Here is a 22205-nt window from a genome sequence, read left to right on the forward strand (position 1 = left end):
ACCAGCATCTTGAATTGAACCCAGAAGCAAACTGGCAACCAATGCAGCTTGTGGAGCAGAGGTGTAATATGTGCTGATCAAAGAGTGTACATAATTGCCCACACCACTGCATTTTGCACCAGCTGTAGCTTCTGGATGCTTTTCAAGGGCAGTCCCATGTACAGTGTGTTACAGTAATCCATTCTGGAGGTGACCAGGGCACAAGTGACTGAGAGTAGAGCCTCCTGATCCGGGAACAGGCACAACTGGCACACAACACAAAGTCGCTCAAAGGCCCTCCTCGCTACAATTGGCACCTGCTTATCAAGCAGGAGTCATGAGTCCAGAAGGACCCCCAGATTGCACATAGGGTCTGTTTGGGGCAGTGCAACCCCATCCAGCACCAAAGTAAGTTCCTGGAAACTGAAGGCCCCCAAACTCAAAGCCACTCAGTCTTGCTAGGGCTGAGCTGAAGTCTGTTGTTCTATATTGTAAATCCAGCCTCAGAAATGAAGCATGTGATCCTAGTGCTATACAACAAGTCCCAGTAAGAGAAGTGCAGTTCATATATGAAGACAAATGGCATGAACCTACATAATTTCCTCCCAAGTCTAAAGAACCATGATAATTCTGACAATGGTGGAAGAAAGAAATTATGCATGCAAAATAGTTAAAAATCAAAATGGATATAGGTAAAAGAAATAACAATACAGGTAGTATTCATTTAACAATGGTAATTGGGACTGAAATTTCTGTTGCTAAGAGATGCAGCCATAAAGCACGACATCAAGTGACCGTGCCTCTTAGCGACAGCAGTTCCTGCAGTCCCCAGTTACTGTTATTAAGTGAGGACCATGTGGGTCATTAAGCGAGGACCTCACATGATTACGACTTCTGACTTTCTGCTGGCTTCCCAATTGACTTTGCTTGTGGGAAGCCAGCAGGGAAGGTCACAAATTGTGATCATGTGACCTTGGGATGCTGTGATAGTTAGAAATCCAGACTGGTTGCTGAATGCCCAGATTCCAATCACATGGCCAAGGGGGCACTGCAACAGCCAGAACTTCAAAGACTGATCATAACTACCACTCGATCAGCACTGGCACAAGTTCAAATGGTCACTGAATGAGTGGTTGTTAAATGAGGACCACCTATACTTGTCTTTTCTCAAGGCCATTATAACAAATTTTAGTTGAGAATTCCATTTAGTTATGATCCTATTACAACTCAGATATTAAAAATTATGCTTATGTTGTAAAATATGATTCCCAAGTATTTTCTATTGAGCCATTTCCCTAAATATCTTAACAAATATAGAGCCCAACAGTGCCTTGACCACAGAAAGTCCCTTCACCTATTCTGCAGCTTGTATTACACATAAATTATTGAAAATATTTTTAGCAAAGTCTCTCTACAAAGAAAACACACAAAATGAATTGTTCATACAAAAAGCAGAAGAGGTAGGTAGAGAAAACTATGCAGAACAAGGTAGCATTGATTCAAAACAATGGACATACTATTTTGCTCATTGAAAATGGTGACCAAGTATCCACTGAAATTAAGCACATATAACCATGAATATACTTTCTCATATGTACTACCTTTTTCAGTAAGTGAATTTGCTATCAAATGTTTGCCAGTTCCATAAAAGCATTAAGTCACAGAATCTATCTGTTCCAGCTGTTACTTCATTGTCCTTTCCATGAACATCTAGGAAGCCTGTCTTACTCCATCCTATACAGATTACAAGCATAGTCTACAATAGCAGCAACCTATAGAAATCAATTTTCTTCATGTGGGATTGCCTCTTAGAAATGAATCACAAACAGAATTTTAAAGTTTCACCCAGCATGGGACTAATGATGAGAAAAAACTGCACCTTTTACTGTAACATCTGTACTCCAGCTTTCAGAGGCCCAAGAGCTGGGTAACAACATTTTTATCCCCTTCTCCCATTATTAATCACCTTGAATTCATTATTGCTACATAACAGGAAGGGATCCTCCATGACTAAACTTTATCATCAATGAAATAATTTGTTTTTTATCAGAAGTCTTTCTACTAAAGCATAACTCAATATCTTTTCCTTACACTCTGTATGCTCCAACTTCCTTAGCACTGAGATGAGCCAAGCAATCTGCAGAAAGGCATACACTATAAACAACAGCTGCTGGAAATTAATCACTGATCATTGACCAAATGAATATGTAAATATATAGTTAAGTTAGAGGAAGGTGGAAAGGCAAAATGAAATACATTCTCAAGCACATTCTAATCACTCCAACAGAATGGTCTACTGCTAACTTCCAGCAGCTAAACATTATTCCAGAAGCAGGGAAGAGGGATGGTACTCTTACCTACACAGAACACCTTCATTATTAGTCCATATAGTTCTGACGTATAACATGAGTAAAGGGAAATGGATTATACCTGTGATAAACTGTAAAGGCTGTTAAGCTTATTTTCCTTCTTCTCTGAGGACTGTGTAATCAGGGTTTTGAAGCCATATATATATATCTCTGTAAACAGCACCTTGTTAAAATTGTTGCTAGAATGCCCAAAACAAATATGTCTTGGGAAAACTATAAAGCCCACTAGCCTAACTAGTCATTGTGCATTTAACTGGAGCCAGAGTGCAGAAGATACACTGTGTTTAAATTCTCATAGATGTGAAATACATTGGAGTATCACAGAAAGTTCATCCTTAGTACTAGTGGAATAAAAACTATGACACTGGTTTTAAAAATAAGTACAAACATATTATCAGACCATCTACCTGTCTCCTTATGTGTCAAAGAGAGACTTGAAAAGTGACATCTTTCAAGTTACTTTCTCCAAATGACCTCCCATTTTTATCTACTCTAAAAATATTGCTACTTAAATAGCTGGACATTTACACTTAATTCATTCAGCCATCTGTTGCACTGTTAGATTCTTTTTTAATAATCTCCATGGCAGATTCAGTATCTCATATTGTGAACACTTCAATACTTTTTTAAAAGTTGTAATTTTGTAAAATGTAGTATCACTGTAAAAGTATTACCATTGTAAAAATGATACAATGAGTCATATTTTCACTTTAAAAAATGTCAGTTGTAAGCAGTCTTTGCAGAAAAAGTCATCAAGCAAGCAACAATGGAAACCTTCCTCCACTCTCTGTTCAATACACTTGAAACTGTTTCTGAAAATCTCCTTGTGACACCACCTCTAATGTCCCTTAATATTCTCCTTAATTCTTGCCTACTGTAAGTCTATAAGGTATTCTAAGCATATGCAGCTGATAACAGGGACATTCAGCTTTCCTCTATCCCTCCACTTTCCTCCTGTTCTTCCATTTCCTTTGAACCTTTTAGTCTGTAAGCCTACTTAAAGTTGCAATGTATATTGTGCCACATATACTGTTGAATTATGTAAGTAATAAATTACAACAAGGCATTACTCCAATAAGCCATAAAATGGCTACAGCTTAAGTGCTTTCCAATTCAATATAACTACTTAGCTCCAGAGATACATACAGTACTTATTTCACAACCTATATTTTGCAGACAACTGCAGCCACCCCTAATTAAAACTTCCATAAGACAGTATCCCTCTTTTTAGAACAACTTAATTTTTCCCCTCAAAATCAAGACAGCAGCCGTTGCTTTTTATGCAGTTTGTTAATCCAAGATATTTTTATCTGCCCGATTTTCGGTTCTGTGCAGTTCCCCAAACTCAGAAATGCCTCTCCGAAGGATTCCTCAGGACAAACGCTCTATATGCCTTCACCCTGGGAACAGTTGTGGCCATAAGTCAAAATAATATTAACAATAAGCTTTGGAGCTTAAAGAAGACTTACTTTCAGGTAAACACGCAAGGCAAGGCCCTTGGAATATTCTCAACCATTGGAGTCGTGCAGGCTGTGGCCACCTCACCCACCTGGCTGCCTCCTACAGCAGCCATCCCCAGCGTGGCGCCCCCCAGACTGGGTAACTCTGATTAGCCCAGCCATCAGGGTTGGTGCAGAACCCAGATGTGGCTGAGGTCCAGCACATCCGGGGGCACGAAGCCGGAGGGCGCGTCCTTACAGCACATGCCGCCCTCCTCTTGAGGCAAGTTCAAGCCACCTTCACCTCCCTCCGCCGGGCTTCCAAAAGCCATTCTCCGCCCCGTATCTGCCTCACTTCCATGTTCCCCCTTTCTCACACCACTTTCCGCTCGCTCAGCCACTCACCTGGCCGGGCAGAAGGGCCAGTAAAAAGACGACGGCGATGCTCAGGCCGCAGAGCCTCTCACAGTGTGGGCCGCAGAGCGGGAGTTGCACGCGCATCCCCGACGAAGTCGCCGAACCCTCCGCTCGCTTCGCCGCCAGCTTTAGAAATCCCCGGCGGGGCTGAGCCGATTAGGCAGAGGTTAGTATGGCCGAGAAGCCAAAAGAGCCGTCCTTCGCCTGCTGGTTTTCTGCACGAGGCGGTGCTGAGCGTCAGAAGATCCTCCGGCGGGGAGGCACCGGCACGACTTTCCCCTCCCCTCCGGAGTTGAAGCCGCCAGCCGGGGCGATCGACTCCGCCTCCGCTCGGCGCGTCGCCCGCCTTTTCCTGTGAGGTGACGCCGTCTCCTTCTCACGCCACCGGGACGCGCTGCCCTTCGTCCCTGCCCACGGACACGCCCCAATTCTTTGGCGACCCGTTTTCTCCCGTTCCCCAAGTGCAGCCCTCGGGCACAGCTGCTCAGGAGTCAGTCTCAGGGGCTTCCAGCAGCCTCACGGTGAGGAACCGGGGCAGGACTGCCCCTTCGCGTCGCAGCCGGTTACTTAAATGTGGAGATTCTAGTTTTTCCCCCCTTCATAATTAAATTCCAAATGCATTTGATCAAATGTTAATCTTGCTGTCGTTTTTCCTCAGAAATGTACTTGAGCACTGAGCTCTCTCCCCCCGACGCTATTTTACAACTTTTTTTACAATAATTTGTAAATTTTACAATTTACACTTTTTTACAATTCTATTTTACAATAATTCCGTTATTGATGTTTTCTTTAAGATTAGTAGGAATTGCTTCTGAGCAAATGTGTAGTTGCAGCCATTTTTCTCTTTTATTCTAGGTCTGTGTTTCTGCATTAGGGCAGGTGGGAAGATTTGCAGAAATAGAAAGCCTTTATACCAAGCATCTAGAGTGACAGTTATACGTATGTCGAGGAAGTATTTCTGTTTTAAAAAATCAATAAAAATCAGATATCTCCATTAACTCAACAGTAAAGGAACAAGCAGTCAAAAAATATGCTGCAGACTAGCACTTGGTAGAAGTCATGAAGGCCTTGCAAAACATATTCAAATGTCATGTGTCTATACCTACAAATATCAGAATTGGGCAAGCCATAGTAGTCCCTGTGACACTCTACAAAAGCAAAAGTTGGACTTTGAAAAAGTGGGATAGGAAAAATACTTATGCTTTTGGACTTTGGTGTTGGAGAATACCATGGACAGCCAGGAAAACAAACAGTTGAATCATCAAACAAATCAACCCAGAGCTCTCACTCAAGGCCCAAATGACTGGATCAAATTATCCTGCTTTGGACACATGTGAAAACCTAGCTCTCTGGAGAAGGGTCTAATGCTGGGAAAGGTGGAAGGAAAGTAAAGAAGAGGATGACCAGCATCAAGGTGGATGGACTGAGTTACAGTGGCAATGAGTGCACTGTTAGAAGACTTGAAAGGCCAGGTTAGGGACAGGTAATCATGGAGAGAATCTATGTGGTCGCTAAGAGTCGACAATGACTTGATGGCATGTAATCAATCATTTCCATTAAAAGAATCAAAATAAAATGTGCTTATGCTCAAACTTTTCAAAATCAAGGGGGCAATTCTAAATTGATGTTGCCCGATGGCTTCCTTAAAAATAATGTCTTTTGGGTCAGCAAAACTGAGTTGGAATTCAAGTTTCAAATACTGTAGATACATTTTCATGGAAAAGCAATTGTTGTGAAAGCTTGTTGGTCATGTGATATGTCTGGTCAACAGACCCATATGAGTCTAGCTCATCTGCATTCAATCACATGTCTTTTAACAAGTGGTAGGTTTGTTCTAAAAACCCACATACTTCCTTATTTAAAAAGTGTCATTCCTTGACAGGCCTGGACATCTCTGTTCTTTATACGCTGTTAGTTTTCTGTGTTGTACACAGATGCTTGTACAGTGGGTATGTGTGATATGTATATGTATATACATGTATATGGGATGTTGGAGGCTTGCATTATATAGATATGGATTTTTATTCATAACTGTAATTTCTGTGCATATTTCAGCATTTCATAAGAGGCAAAATTAGCTGTAAATATATAAAAGGTATAATATAGCCTGTGGTCAAATGTGAGTCTGAGGTTCATATTGCCATTTGAACATTCCTATATTCTAAGATGTATAGTTCCACTCATATATTTGTAATCCATATGCAAATCCCACAGTCACATGGAATAATTCTACAGAGAAATAACTTCATGGAAAAGCAGCGGCATCTGAAGGACCTTACCACATCATTTTATTTATTACTTCCGTCAGTATTTTAAAAACATTTGCAAGAGAAAGTATATTTCTAATATGAAGGATTCATTTTGGTTAATAAACCTATAAGAAGTTTTCTACATATAGTATTTTCCAGTAGTTAGTTTTGCTAAAAACTGCTAGGTCTGGGTTGCAAAAATTCTGACAACTAGATAGCACCAAAGAGTTAATGTTTTATTTATCTGTTATCATCGAATGGTTGTCCAGATTTTTGCAGACCACATTTGGTAGCATTAACTCAAAAGCCATTATTGCTTGCAAAAGTCTGTATAAACTTTAGTATGAGATTTTTAACAAAAGACAAAATACTATCCTGGACATATTTTTATAGAAGTGAGCCCAGCTGATTTCAGTAGAGCTTTTTCTAGGTAAGTATACATTGTGATCCAAACTGCACGTTCTTGTTCTTAATAGGATTTTAGGTAGCCCCATTGTGTGATAGGGTTTATCAGCTGTGTGACAGCAAAGAGTAGATTTTACTAGGGTTGCACCACATATGAAAATTTGTCTAATACGTTGCTTGTGTACATACTGCTTATGTAAAGTGGCCTGATTAGTCTTGTAATTGTTACAATTGGATGACAGAAGTTTCTAATCTGTTAACTTGTCATCTGACTCAGAGTGAATAAACAGGATTGGCACCTATGGCAACCAAAACATTTCACAATCTTCATAACCATACATAAACTGCTGAAAGAGAAATTGTAGTTTCACACATACTTATTGGTCGTCATTTTTGTTTAAAACTTCAGGGCTATAGCAGACCTAAAGACTCTCCAATCCAACCCATTTACAAGATGTCCAAATCTTCCCTTTTGAAATATTCGATACAGAGTAGAATGTAGCCTACAATGATTTAAATAGATAATTCTGTAGCAGCGAGACCACTGAAAACATGCATGAGCCAGAAGGTTATGATAGCTCATTTCTTTAGTTTAGATAATTTGCATGAATTTGATAAATAATAAACTGAACCTTATGGAAACTTTTTTTCTTGTTTCCTTGAAGTCTCATCATATACTTCAACTTTGTACTTCCTTTCATGATTTATAACTCTGTTCCCCAATCTAGTACTCTACATATATATTGGAACATGAAGATGTTTGGCTGGGAATAATATCCATACCCAGAGGATATCAATTTGGAAAATATTGATTTATGAGGCACTTTTCAATTTTTCACTTCCCAGAAATAGCAGTATAAAATAATCTGCTCCCATTTAGAATTTAAAAATTAGTAATATCTATAAAATAGTTCCAAGATATACTTAAGACAAAATAATATTTTAAAAGTATCTTTACCATTTTTCTTTCATGTAAAATGAGATTGATGGGATTTTGACATGATGGAAATTCCACAAACAGAGAAGTTAGCAATAAGGAAGCTTCATCAACTATAAAGGTGAACTCAACCTCTAACGTTGGGTACATAAAATAATTTATAATATCAAATGTACAAACTTTATTAAATGTACTGCAACTTCTGAAGAAATCTCTGTAATGCAGTTTTGTTCCTACCTATGAGATGGAGGGAATTTGGATATTTGATGGTGACTGAACAAATACAAGAGATTAAGGCAGCTATTAAAACATCATAAGGAAAACAAAACTGCTGACAATTATTACCAGTATATACAAATACGGCAATGTTCAAAACAAAGAGATCATCAAAATCATCTATGATTTGTTTAATTATTACTGAATTTCAACAGCGAACATCTTGACTTTGTTGTAAAGACAGCTATTTTAAAGAATTGCAGACAATGACTACGTGAGCATCTGCACATGATCCAGAGCACTCTTTTGCCTTCGGATATAAAGCACTGCACAACCTTTATAGTATTTGTTCGATTCTGTGGTGAGTTGGAATAAGAACTCAGTTTGAAGCAATTTTGTACTCATGCTTATGTTTCCTTATGTAAGTATAGTATTAGCTATATTTTTCTTGAGGTTCACAGGGGCCCCTTGCTATACCTTGAACAAGCAAATGAACATTTTATTACAGTCCAAGATCAGATCATAAAAATTAACCAACCACATACAATCAGAGAATATGGGGAAATCTTGTTGATTAAATGAATACAGGTAGCCCTCACTTAACAACCACTCGTTCAGTGACTGAAGTTACACAGTGCTGAACAAGTGGTAGTTACAACCAGTTCTCAAAGTTACGACCATTGCAGCAACTCCACGGTCACATGATCGTGATCCAGGTGCTCGGTAACTGGCCCAGATTTATGAGTCTCACAGCATTCCCATAACACGTTATCACGTTTTCCGACCTTCCCTGCTGGCTTCCCACAAGCAAAGTCAATGGGGAAGCTGGCAGGAAGTCAGAAGTTGCGATCACGTGAGGTCCTTGTTTAACGAACCACAGTGATTTGCTTAATGACAGCAACTGGGAACTGCTGGGATTGCCTCACTAAGCGATGTAGTCACGTGACATGTTTTATGTCCACAGTGCTTAGCGATGGAAATTCTGGTCCCAATTACCATCGTTAAGTGAGGACTACCACCTATTAATGTTGTCAGGTCTGAACATAGCAAAGCCTTATGGCTTGGGTGTAAAACTTAGCAAATATATATGTGATTTCAGGGTGCTTGTCTTTTAGGAAAAATTCTAAATATCATTGGTTAGAATGGCCAAGCAGTCTGTCTGTCAAGGGTTGGATTAGTTGGGAGCACAATTTCTTGTAAAACTACCTCAGAAAGACAGGTTCTAAGGTTTCAGTTTTTCCTTATGCGGATCTGTGCAAAAAGGGTACCTGATTATATTTACCATCCATGATTGCAGAGGGAAAGGTATTACATTGAAGTGTGTTCTAGAAAAGGCTTAGTGACATCGGGAATAGGATAACTTATATAGGTATTGTATGGGTTACAGTTTCCTTGATTCATTATAAAGTTCGTATAGCCTTGGGGCAGCTGCAAGGTTATTCTAGAGTTCCATGTCTTCTAATCTTTATTGGCTTCCTTTGCTTTATATCTCATGGTTAGAAGGAAATCCTGAGACATACTCAAATGGAGCAGCTTGCTGGATACAGTTCTGTGCTATACTAAAAAAGACAGGAACCCAGTAAGAGATTTATTGAATTTGAGCCAGTAAGATGTAATTAGTTGCCAAGCTTTATTTTCTGTGCTAGGTAGCCCAGTGTCCAATCTGAATGTAGCGTTAGGGGCACATCTTGGTGAAGAAATTGTGGCCCTCAGAAAGTGTGACTGTATTCTTTCACATAAGTGAAAGTTTGTCAGAGCATGCCATTGCACATTGTAAATAGAAGCTATGCCATTGTTTCTGCAGTGAGTACCTCTCAAATAACATTCTTAACAATGGACTTCGTATAATTGTGCCAATCTGCATCTAATAGCAACTAATTCATTACAGAGTCAATGCCTTGCTAGAAGATTCAAGGCATTTCTTTATCTTCTTCTGGGGTACAGAATAGCTTATTAAAATAGAGTATCAAAGCCTTGGCAATTCCTGTACATCAAAGCTGTTATATTACATTTCAAGGAATGTGTCTATAATGTCTACCACTATGAAGGATACCTGCATCTCCCTTTGTGGTTATCTTGTTTCCTTATCAGTTGTTCTGTAAAACAATACTTTCAGTATTTGGGATTCTGTATGCATGCTCAAATTGTCTTTGACCAAAATAAGGTCTATGTAACCTTTTGGCTCTTGGTCATGGCTCATCTGGGTGTAAGAAATCCGTGACTCACTGTAACCTGCTAGTTTTAGAACGAATAAAACAATAATTTGGACCCTTTTCAGTTGCTGGTGCTTTGGGGTGAGTTTTCCACCACAAATATGGATTTGCCTGGTGGCTCTGTAGTATCCATCTGTACAGGATCTACCATTTCTATCCGTATTAAGCTGGTTTCTAGATTGCTTTGCCTAGCAACAGAAGACTCAAGGAAACAGCCTTTGTTATTTCTAACTTTGGTCTCCCCTTATTGTAAATAATGTTTTCCTTCTCTGAAAAAGCCCGATTTTCTCACGTATGAAGACAACTCTAAACCAATATCAAATAAAACTATAATATGGCTAATGCATACTATTTTGATGGTGTTCGTCAGCTCCTCAGGCAAGTGGGCCAAACTCTGAATAACTCTAACAGGAGATATTTAGCATGGCACGCAAACCAAGACAGAGCGGAAACAAACATGATTACTATTTATTATGATTTAATTACAGTTCATAGAAACCAGTTCATAGAAGCTAAGTGAAAAAAATTTCCTTTTGAAAAATAACCATTTTCTTATTTCTTGATTGATATGGGATTGAAGATTAAGTCTGTATTTTATTCCATTTAAATTTGATTGTAAAATCTAATAAATTTTAGTTATGTGATTAAAATAATAAATATTAACTTGAATATTAAGGCTGCAATCATGGACATGTTTATCTACAGAAATTTGTGCCTGCTTTTATATCTGGTGTGAAATAAACCTGATGTGTTGAGAACACTTGCAGACAGTTACAGAATGTCAGGAGAGCAAGCCAGTGTTTATATACACTTTGAACTGGCTTGGGCAAGCTAAAATGAAGAAGTACAGAGAAAGAAAAGGCACGATAGGTCATATACATTTTAGCCTCAAGTTCCACTGATGAGATGAGCAGGTGCTTCACTAGAGGATGGTTTCAGTGGTGGTACTGCAGTCCCCTCCAATGCAAACTTCTGGAGTTCCCCTGTCTCAGTTTTTAGATGAGTAATAATGATCTTTTTATTCGGTGAGGCTTTGAATTGTTTCTATTAATTTAATCATTTGCTGCAGCTACTTATACTACTTTGTTTTACATGTTTGTTCTATCACTTAACTGATACATAATTTATCTTGTTCTTGTTTTATTTTGGTTGATTGTTTTGCTGCATCTTACCCTCCAGGGTCTTTTGGTTTTCAGATTTGTGATGCACCACAGGGAAAGCAATTTTTCATTTTCCAAAGCACTGGACTTTGAGTTAGTGCACTGAGCTGTTCTCCCACAGCCGAATTATATGACTTTTGGTAAATTCTTAATTCCATGCCATGATATAATCAAGAATGTCATAAAAATCCTGTTTTCTTCCTCGGTGAGAAAAACGATGTAAACTGCTGGTGAAGCTGTTTCTTTCAACAAATACATCAAAGAATTGAAAAAGCCATCTTTCAAACTTCTAGATTAGAGAAAATATCTTTTTGCCTATTCAAAGAATTACATTTCCAAATACATAAAAAATACATAGAAATTTGGGTGGGGATTTGTGCGCTGTACATGATCCCCCACTTTTCTTTTGCATCACTTGAAGCTCCTAACTGTCCCACATCATACTGCCAACATTTGGTGACAAAACAGAAATTTAGTGGCAAAACAAGAGTGTTCTATGTTGGTTTTTTGTTTTATTTTATAGTACTAATCAAAGTAGTTTTTTTAGCTGAATTCATCTGTTGTGGGCTTTTTTCCCCAGAAAATCCTCAATTCTCCAAGGTGGCGGCAGCAGCAGCAGCATGGAATTTGGCACCACATTCCTCCAATAATAGCGTATCACTGCAGTGCTTTCAGAGTCTGAAAAAGTGATATCCCAGAGCACATATACTACAGATTTAATTATTTAAGTCATGGCTGATTAGTATCACGTCTGGCTGTCCTACCAGCCCTTTTGAGGTCCCTTACATTCCAGAAAAGCACACACAAGTAGATAATGGTGTCCTTAACAGGAGAGAAGACTTGACCAACTGACGCTTGCCTAAACTTAAAAAATTTATTCAGTCTATTTAAATTAGCAGCACAGATGCTAAAGACTATGGAATTTAAAAACTATCAACATTTGCAGTGAGTAATGGGAAAATGTAGTTGACTGTGATTTTGGCTACTAGAAACTAAGACATACATTAAAGGTATGTTTGGGAGATCAGAATGAGATGTTTTTACAATTACAGTCAGGGCAGGGCAGTATGTACCCAAAGACCACATGGCCTCTAATCCTATGTTTGTGATCCCCCAGATTCTACCAGAATCACAGCGCAAAACAAAAATGCAATTTGAGGAACCATAACATTTTCTACTTTTTTATTGTTTACAGCCTAAAATAATGTTAAGCCTGTGGGACTTTGCATAAGCCACCCCCAAAATCTAAAACACAAGTAGATCATTTTGTCCCTGTTTTCTTTAGTGACGTTGCTGTCTCCCATCATCACACTATAGCTTTCAGAAACCAAAAACTGTTTAAAAGTGTGACATCCAGAGGAATAAAGTTGCCTTCTTTTGATCCAAGTGTTGGTGAATGAAATGCTGTGGCAGAATGCTTAGGCTTGGAGATGACATTTGTCAGCTGCAATAATTCTAGGGATCTTTTGGTAGGCAAAATGGCAAAGACTGAGATAATTGGGTATCCTTAGAAGTGAACTACTGATATAATTACTGGTGATGTTTTAAATGAATAATTATAGGCATGGATCCTGAGCATCGATGGGGAGTCAGTTTAACCCTTCTGATTTATATGATTTAAGGTGATAAATATAATAATATATAGATAAATGTAGTTCTGTATATTATTCTGATGCAATATGGCAGCAGAAATTTAAGCTGGAAAGAAATGTTGAGTGGTGTACCACAAGGCTTCATTCTAGGCCCTGTGCTGTTCAAATGTTTATAAATTATTTGAAGGAGGTGTTATAAGAGAAAAACAGCAAGAGTTTCAACAGGATCAAATGCAAAGTCATATGGAATGAAAAAAATTAAAGTCAAGAGTATAGGATGGGTGGGGACTCTACTGTAAAAGTACTGGGGGTCTTGGTGGAGCACAAGATGAATATGAGCCAAAAGTCTAATACAGCTTAAAAAAAAGCAAATACAGTGGTACCTCGGTTCACGAACTTAATTTGTTCCGCGACTCTGGTCGCAACCTGAATTGGTCGCGACCCGAATCAAATTTCCCCATAAGGTTCAATGTAAATATGGTTAATCCGTTCTGACCCCTATGAATTTGGTCGCCAACCGATTTTGGTTGCAACCCGAATCAAATTTTCCCATAAGGTTCAATGTAATTACGGTTAATCTGTTCTGAACCATATGTATTTTTTATTTTTTAAACCACAAAAATATGACACAAAGTACAGTACGAAGAGAGAGAACGCTAACGTTGCTCGACGTGACTTCTGGCGTGGAGGACAGGAAGGCGGGTGGGGAGGCGGTTATTGCTTGGAGGGAGAATCCCCCTCCCTACAGGAAGCCATGACCACGTGCCACGGCAGGGAAAATGGCCGCGGATCCTGTTTGTCACCCGATCCAGCGTTCGCGGACGGAAGCAGAATTTTGCGAACAGTGCTGTTCGTGACCCGAATTGGTCGTGAACAGAAGCGTTCGTGACCCGAGGTACCACTGTACAATCCTAGGCTGCATCCAAAGAAGTAGACTATGCTGTAAAGAAATAATAACCTATCTCAATTCTGCATTGACCAGACAGCACTTGGAATATTGCATTCAGTTCTAGACATCTCATTTGAGGAAGTATATTGACAAATGAGGGCATATCCAGAGCAGAAAAAATCAAGATGACAAAGGGCCTGGAGGGAAAAATTTACAAGGGATGGTTGGAAGCATTATGCATGTTAACCTGGAAAAAAGAAGACTGGGGAGACAGTGGCTATCATCAAGTTCCTCAGGTTCTGTTATGTAGAAAATAAGACAGAATTGTTCCAGAAGACAGGATTTCAAATAATGGGTTTAAATTATATGGAAATACATTTCAGTTGGATATAGGAATTTTTTTCTAAGGTAAGAGCTGTTCAACAATGAAGTAGACTACCTCAGGAGGTGGTAGATTCTCTTGCACTGGAGAAGTTTAAACAAAGGCTAAATCCCATCTGTCAGGCTGCGGTATAGTAGATTCCTGCAATGGGCAGGGGATTACACTAGATTATTTCCAAAATCCTTTCCAATCCTTACATTATGCGATTCTATGAAGTTTTTGAGTTGCAGATAAAATTAGCACCTAGAGCACTAATTGAAATAGTAGAAGGTAAGAAGTTCAATTATCACTCAAAAAGCTGAATGTTGGGTTATAAATGGCCAGAACTTTATTAATTACAGTTAGCATATACTGGTACAGGCCATAGCTCTAGGCAGTGTTATGAGTTAGGGGAGTAAATGCCTGACTTTGGCTTAAGCCATAGGGTAGACCCTCTCAACCCTTGTGCCAGAGTGAGACATTAAACACTGCTCTAAGTTACCTTATGGAGAAAACAAGTTTAGACAAGCAGAGAACAATCCCCACTTACCCCTGAAACTGCTTTCACTATCAACCTGACAGGTTATGACAAATTCTACAAGTAACAGTAATATTGCTACAAGCCAAACTACCTATTGCTTATGAGCCAATTATTTTTTCCTCCAGCTGTCAATCAGCAGTTAATTCACATATTCAGCACAACCTCACCATAATAAGAGGGAGAAAAAGTCCTGGGGATGGGCATAAAATAGCTGACCTAACCTTACATCTGGGGGCTTCTTTGAAATCATAGGAGTAGATCAGAGGGAATATTTAGCTTTCCAATCAAATCTCAGTAGACTGAATTCATATCACAGCCAGTTTAACAGTACATTTGAGACTTTGGTCATATCACTGCATTGGAAAGAGCAATCAGTTCCATTTGCCATCACGTACCAGGGCAGCAAAGATCCCTGGAAAATAAATGAACTACATATTTAATATGGGTACCACACATGCAGGTGGTTTCCCTATTTTCCTTTGAAGCAATTTACATATTTTACAATTCACATGTGGAAAGATTTAACATGGAAAATGACAGACATGTCATTTATTTGCTGGCAGGTGAGCTTCTAATATATCCATCAGCTTGTAATTTTAAAGAACAGGCCAAATATTTTCTTGCAAGCAAATCTGTTTATAGATAAGTATGCTGGGACACTGCAGCAGATAACAACCAGGAAATTGTAGTTAAGCATTTGTGGGTAGGTATGCCAGCTTGCTGTTTCAAGAACCAGATTGAAGTGATTCCCTTTGGGTAGCAAACATATGCCTCTTGACTGAAACACTAATCATATAACGTCTATCCAAAATTTTAAATAAAAATTGAAGGCCTATTCATGTTTTATTAAAGACTTTCTCATAATGAAATCCTGAGGTAGAATTTTGCTTAAATAATAAGCTACAAAGAAGGCAGCCATAATGATTTTTTGTATGCTTGTACTAGAAGCTCCTTTGGGAAAGGCTTTTGAGAAAAAGCCTGTGTCATCTAGGTTGTGCAAGACGTGTAGGTTATACTAGATATCTAGGTTATACTAGATGACACATATTTTAATGAAATTTTCACAGTAAAGTATATAGCTGAACATACTGTCTGAACTATTTAGGAGCAAGGGACTCCCTCTCTCAGAGGTAAATATCAATGTACCTGTTTAAAAACATACTTTTATAATAAACAAACAGGAAGATGGCATGTCACAAACCACTAGCCACCAGCATAATTTTTATAGCAATGCCTCTGGGCCCTGTAAATGTCTCGGTGGGATGGTGGGAGTACCTGGGAATATTTTGTCTTCCGGTTAAAATATTGGCATGGGGTGAGGTATCATCGTTATGCAGATGGTGCCTCACCCCAGTGATACCTCACCTGTATTTTGCCACTCCAAGCCAAGTAGAAATGCAGTGGAAGTCTTGACCTGATATCTGGAGGTCATGAGGTGAATGAATCGGAAGAAATAGGCTTAGACTTAGTTCTGGAAATACAGAGAATATTGATTCAGAAGTTATCCAGTTCCAGGACAGATAAATCACTGGCTCTGGCTGGGGTTGCATTCTCCAGAAGGAACAGGTTTCAAAGTGGGTGACATGAATTTTATGCCCAGCTATATATATCATACTATGCAAGGTCCTCATTCAAATTGAAACGTGTTGTAACTAACTAATTTGAGATTAGCATATTAAGCAATGCACACAGAGAGTACTGCCCTGCAGACTCCTTGTGCTGATAGATATTTCATCTATTATAAACATAGCTGTACATGTGATAGAAAAATAGCACATGGTTCTTTTTAATTTGCTGTTGCGAATTATCAGACAGAAAGACTTTTTAAAGCACCATTTATTCACATTAATGATCCTACTTAATTGGTGTTATATATGTTCAGTAGCACCAATAGCCTATAATTCTGATCTTCAGTTAATGGAATACACCCAATACACAAAGGCTGATAAATGCTAAAAAATAAATGCATTGTTTATAATATCTGTATACAGGTAGTCCCCAACTTATGACCACAATTGGGACTGGAACTTCCATCACTAAGTGATGTGGTCATTAAGTGAGTTGTGCCCAATTTTATAACTTTTGCTGTGGTCGTTAAACGAATCGCAATAATTAGGTGAATATGCAGTTGTTCAGCAAATCCGCTTCCCCCATTGACTTTGCTTGTCAGAAGCCCCCTGGGAAGGTCGGAAATGGCAATCACATGACCCTGGGATGCTGCAACTGTTGTAAATATGTGCCGGTTGCCAAGCACCTGAATTTTGTTTACATGACCAAAGTCACTTTTTTCAATGCTGTCATAACTTTGAATGGTCATTAAACAAATGGTCGTAAGTCGAGGACTACTGTAGTAGTACTTTATGGCTAAGATATATTGCAGAGCCACAAACATCATGGAAGATCAGTATTTGATTATTTGGTGACTATTTTTAGTACTTCTGCTCAGTAACACAGAAGTTAGGAAATTAATCTTTGGCCCTACTGATTTTATTGGACCTTAATGATCTTACAGGGAAAAGGGTTCTTTACATAGTAGTATTTAGTTCATGCACAGCAGTCATCTATATATTTACTTAGAAAAAAACCAGGGCCTCACATAGCAGAAAAATCATTTGGAAACTATCCTCATTATGCTGAGCAGGGCGCTAGACATCTGCCCCCAAAGTCCACCCCTAACTTTATTTCTGCCCAGCTCAGCAACTTGGTAGGTGAGGGCACTCTTAAAGAGTATATTACAATATATGAATAGTATCCTAACTGAAGCCAACTCCTTGTGGGGAAGTAAGCCAAAACAAATTATAATGTAGACAAAAGGTTTTCTGTTTCATATACAGGTGGATTTTAAAGTTTTATATGTTATGAACTATATTACTAATGTTGCTTTATTTTAGAGGGAACCAGTAAAAAAAAATATCAATGTATATTGATATGGCTTATGGCTGATAGGATACATACTTATGAGTAGACCCACAGAAATAAATGGAACTAATTGGGAATAACTCAAAATTATTTCAATTTACTCATTTCTCACTGTGCAAATTAAATTCATTATCTGCTATTTCACTTCTATGGATTGAATTATTACAACTGCAGTAATTGGCAATCCAAAGTTATTCCTGTAATAGTAATAAAAAAGACTGAATGACAAAGATATGAACATGGAAAAGCCTCGCCCTGCAAAGGAATGGTAGTTGTGAAATCTTTTTTGCTGATGAGTAGTGCATAGGTGTGTCAGCACCATTAAAAAAGTTGACAAGAGGACTGTTGGAAATATATGTATTTATGAGATTCTGGTTAGGAAAGAGATTGCTAGTTAGAGTTTCATGATTGTGTGTCATAAACGTTCAGGTTTCCATATGGAAGATACCCAAATATGGACAAAGTGATGATGTATGGAGGAAAGAATTTACTGCCAGGTTTTGGAGAATATTTGGAATTTTTCATATTTATAGGAAAAACATGGACTATGCTTGAATAACAGTGAAATGAATCTCAGCATTGTTTCATATTATCAGAAAGAGAACAGCTTGAGAACTTATTTCTGGGGAAAGACATGAAGAAGCTATAAAGCATATAGTTATCCCTTAAGTTAAAAATGTTGTTGTGAAATGGGAATATGGTAGAACTTGCCAATGCATGTGTATATTGTAATGGTATGTGGGAAAGACCTTGGAAGACAAGGCAAAGAGATGCTGCTTAGGCAATGATCAGGTAAGAGACAGCATAGCCTGCAGCAGTATAATGGGAGGGGTAAGAGGCTAGTTGAGAGTGGAAGAATTGTACTTTCAGACTTACAAGATTCTGTTAATGTAGCTTTACAATAAAGTAGAATTAGCTTATCTGGTCGTGTTTCCTGTCTGGTCTACCCGGAAAGGCTGACATCAATCTTGTAAGTCTGAAAGTACAATTCTCCTGCCTTCTCCTTTACAGCCCAAGAAACTAGGGAGGGTTCCTTCTGAGCCTCTTGCATTATGCAGTTGCAGGCTATGCTGTCTCTTATCTGACTGTTCCCTAGGCAGCATCTCTTTGCCCCACCTCCCAAGGTCTTTCCCACATACCATTACATATATTGATGAATCATAGGGAAAACTATTCAAACAAACAAACAAACAAATAAAAGAAAAGTCTACACCATGTAGAGATGTTTATATATGCCAATACCATTGTACTAGAAATGTCTAAACCAAAGAAGCTGGAATGCTTAGTGCTAAAACAGAATACAGAGATGGTGGGCATAATAAAATATCTGGATGAAGAGGACAAATCCATGGAATAGTTATAACTGAATAGAAAATAAATAGAAAATAAGGTGTATTAGGCTTGTGTTAGTCTAAATGTTTAGAGAAGGAAACATGAGAGAAGCAAATTATTCACAAAATCACAATGGTTAAAAGCATCACATTTCAAACTAATTTAAATAGGAAAGATGCTGTAACATACTTGGTCAGGATTCTTGAAGCAGAAAATAAGCATGGTAGTGGTTTGTCCAAAATACTCATAAAAATTCATTAAAATGTTCAGGTGAACGTATCCTGATATAAGAAATAATCATTACACAGAAGTAGTTCTGTATTTAATCCTTATTTCATGTCCATATTGGCCTGCTACCAATGCACATTTGTGCATTTTCAAAAGCTCTCTGACATCCATGACATTTGTTGTAATACACAAAATGTGTAATAAAATGCAATCAGTAAATTTTGCTTTTCCTAGATGTGAAAAACATGAATTTGCATTCTAATCCATCCAGGAAAAATATGAGTGGTAATTTACACATGCCTTAATTGAAATAAATACATGGGAAACAAAATTACATAGGTAATAAGAAATCTGCATAGAGATCTCTGTGAGGGTAACAATAATAAAATACACAAAGTGAAACTCAGTATGCTACTATATATATCATGACTATAATTCAGGAATGGTATGCCTAAGCAAAGGCGTATTATAACCATCTATACCCCATTTTTATTGCAAATCTTCGTAGTATCACTGAGCAGAAGAAAGTAGTCTAAATAATCACTGCAAGGAAGCCAGACACATTATAGAACGCTAACCAGTTGGGAGGCACTTGTGTATCTCAACATCTAAAGTGGCTGACAGTAAACAGAGCCTAGGCAACATATTCTTTAAAAATGGTTAGAACAAACATCGGTTAACATGTGACCTGCAAGATGTTAAAGAATTGTAACTACCAGCACCCCTCATAATTTTCTCTTGGCTGCTGCAAGATCTAGTTCAGCAACAATAGGAGAGCTAGATTTTCCACACCTGCATTAAGGCTTATTGCAGCCACATCACTGGGAAGGCCTATACAACACTGGGGAAGGATTAGGAGATTACTTCAAGGTATATAATATACTAAAGCAAAGAGGATCTTCTTCTAGTACAATAAGACCTGCTTTTCAGGAAAGCTATTTTGTGGACCCCGTCTTCCCTACCCCGAAGCCAGCAACTAAAACCTGGTGAGCATAAGCGGCCTAACATATCTTAGCTGTACCACTCCATGAAAGATCCTGACCTCATTCACAGAACAGGAGACAGGAAATGCTTGAATCTCAACAACACATTTCCAGTTCTACAGGACTACGAGCTTTGCTTGAGGGCTAGTAAGGACAGGATTCATCAGCTGTCTCAAAATGTCAAGGGACATTAACTCTTCCTGTGCTTTGCTCTAGATTGCAGGAGACGTAGGATGCGCTCATTTTTTGTCAGATCTGAAGGCAATTCATTTTTCTGAAACAAGAAACAAATCAGTGAGAAACCAGAAAAAGGATGGTCACTGCTTAGCTTTGATGTATCCAAGTTTAAGACACAAAATCAACAGGATTATTTACATTCAATTATAGACGATGCCCTTATTATCAAGGAATATCTATTTCTTTGCAGTATTTACTTCTTTAATTAATTTGTAGTATATATTACATTTCCGTATAGGTTGGTGATTAATGTCTGGCATAAAATCAAGAAAAATTGAAAGGCAAGATTTGCCTGGATTTAATATGGATATACAAACTTATATGACAATAAACCTATGATGTAGTTTATACATAAATAACTTGAAAGATTAACACCTTTTTATATAAAGAACTATTGCCAAAAATATTGTGGTATACTTATGCAATAAATCTGGATTACATAATTTCTTTGGAAACTATTCCCAAACTGATATTTATTATGTAATTTAGGTTGCACAATCCTAGGAACATGGCTTCAGTCCTCTCTGCATACTTATTTCCAAGTAACATTTTTAATGTCATTTTCTAACTACTATATTCAACTCTGAAAGACATAAGGCTAAATATCAGGTTAAACAATTATATTAAAATAAATACATCCATGCATACAGAATGGGCTAAGGCTCAATCTTGCTGTATTATTTTGGTTACTATACGTATTTTGTATTGCTTCTTGATTTAGATAAACTTCATGGAAAGCATCGAGATCATCTCTTGCTCTTTAAATCAATTACCCACCTTTCATATTTCATACTAAATATGAAAATCTGCCAAGTCTCAGTTTATCATCTGGAACTCAGAGATGTGATGGAATGGAATTATGAAGGCCAAGCTCAGGGAGATAAGCATTTTCTTAGCTCACCGGAACCGCGTGGGAGGAACAAAAGGATGAGACTTACACTTCCCTGAGGAATTCACACTGTTGTGGCTGGAGGACTTTGGGAACTGGGGTTTTAGTCTGGGAAGATTCTTGCTAGAGGTTGTAGCTAATAAACATAGCTGGACTGAATTTGCATGGTCTCTTGGAGTTCCTTGGGCTAGGCCTGACAGAGGTGATTAATGCTACTGTTAAGGGAAGTTTCATTCTACTAGTAAAATGTGAATCTGGATTCTCTGATTATGGATAAATGTCTAATATCTAATGTGTACTTTTTTACTAAAATAATGGAAAAATGGTCATTTCTCATTTCTAGGTGGTTGATAATGTGTGTGTCCTTTCCAGTCTAATTTTTGGGTCACCCTAATGGATGACATACACAGGAATGGATAGGAGATCATGACTTAGTTTCCTGAACTTCTCATTAGCCTTTGATAAAAATGAGCATAATCACCTAGCCAGAGTAGTGGGTATGAAGTCAAAATGGCTTCAATTTTTTCTGGAAGGAAGAATCTAGAACATATATTAGATCAATCCTTTGTCTTCAATGGCAATTGACCTTTAAAGTGCTTCAGAGGTTTATCACATCCCTCGTGCTTTACATGAAGCTTCTGGGTTAAGGCATCTATAATCTGGAATAAGTTTCAGCAAAATAGCACATAGGTCTGTTTCATGCTTCCTGAACTAATCCCAGGGAGGCTGAAGTTGTGACTAAATGGTAAATCTGATTGTGACATAGATGGGTATAGCTATTATTAGGCTTACTCCAGATAAGATGAAGATACTACAGATTGGGAAAGTTGCTGATCTGAAGGTGTGTGAC

At 38.2% G+C, this 22205-nt stretch overlaps 2 protein-coding genes across 6 annotated transcripts in view; both read right to left on the minus strand.

Moving 5' to 3' along the window:
- Positions 1 to 4486, minus strand: part of NPC1 (NPC intracellular cholesterol transporter 1) — a 52470-nt gene extending 47984 nt beyond the window's left edge. Inside the window, exon 1 of the mRNA XM_088130712.1 lies at positions 4193 to 4486. Coding sequence (XP_087986838.1) covers positions 4193 to 4288 — 96 coding nt within the window. The 5' untranslated portion in view covers positions 4289 to 4486. The remainder of the gene's footprint in view (positions 1 to 4192) is intronic.
- A 4234-nt stretch (positions 4487 to 8720) lies between these two features.
- Positions 8721 to 22205, minus strand: part of ANKRD29 (ankyrin repeat domain 29) — a 47130-nt gene continuing 33645 nt past the window's right edge. For all 5 annotated transcript variants that reach the window (XM_088130714.1, XM_025169213.2, XM_088130713.1 and 2 more), the window contains one exon: positions 8721 to 20503. In XM_088130714.1, the coding sequence (XP_087986840.1) occupies positions 20420 to 20503 (84 nt within the window). In that variant the 3' untranslated portion in view covers positions 8721 to 20419. The remainder of the gene's footprint in view (positions 20504 to 22205) is intronic.

Source organism: Python bivittatus, unplaced genomic scaffold, assembly GCF_059951505.1.
Source record: "Python bivittatus isolate LINGU-HERP-01145 unplaced genomic scaffold, Pbiv_v1 ctg000840_np1212, whole genome shotgun sequence".
Lineage (NCBI taxonomy): Eukaryota > Metazoa > Chordata > Lepidosauria > Squamata > Pythonidae > Python > Python bivittatus.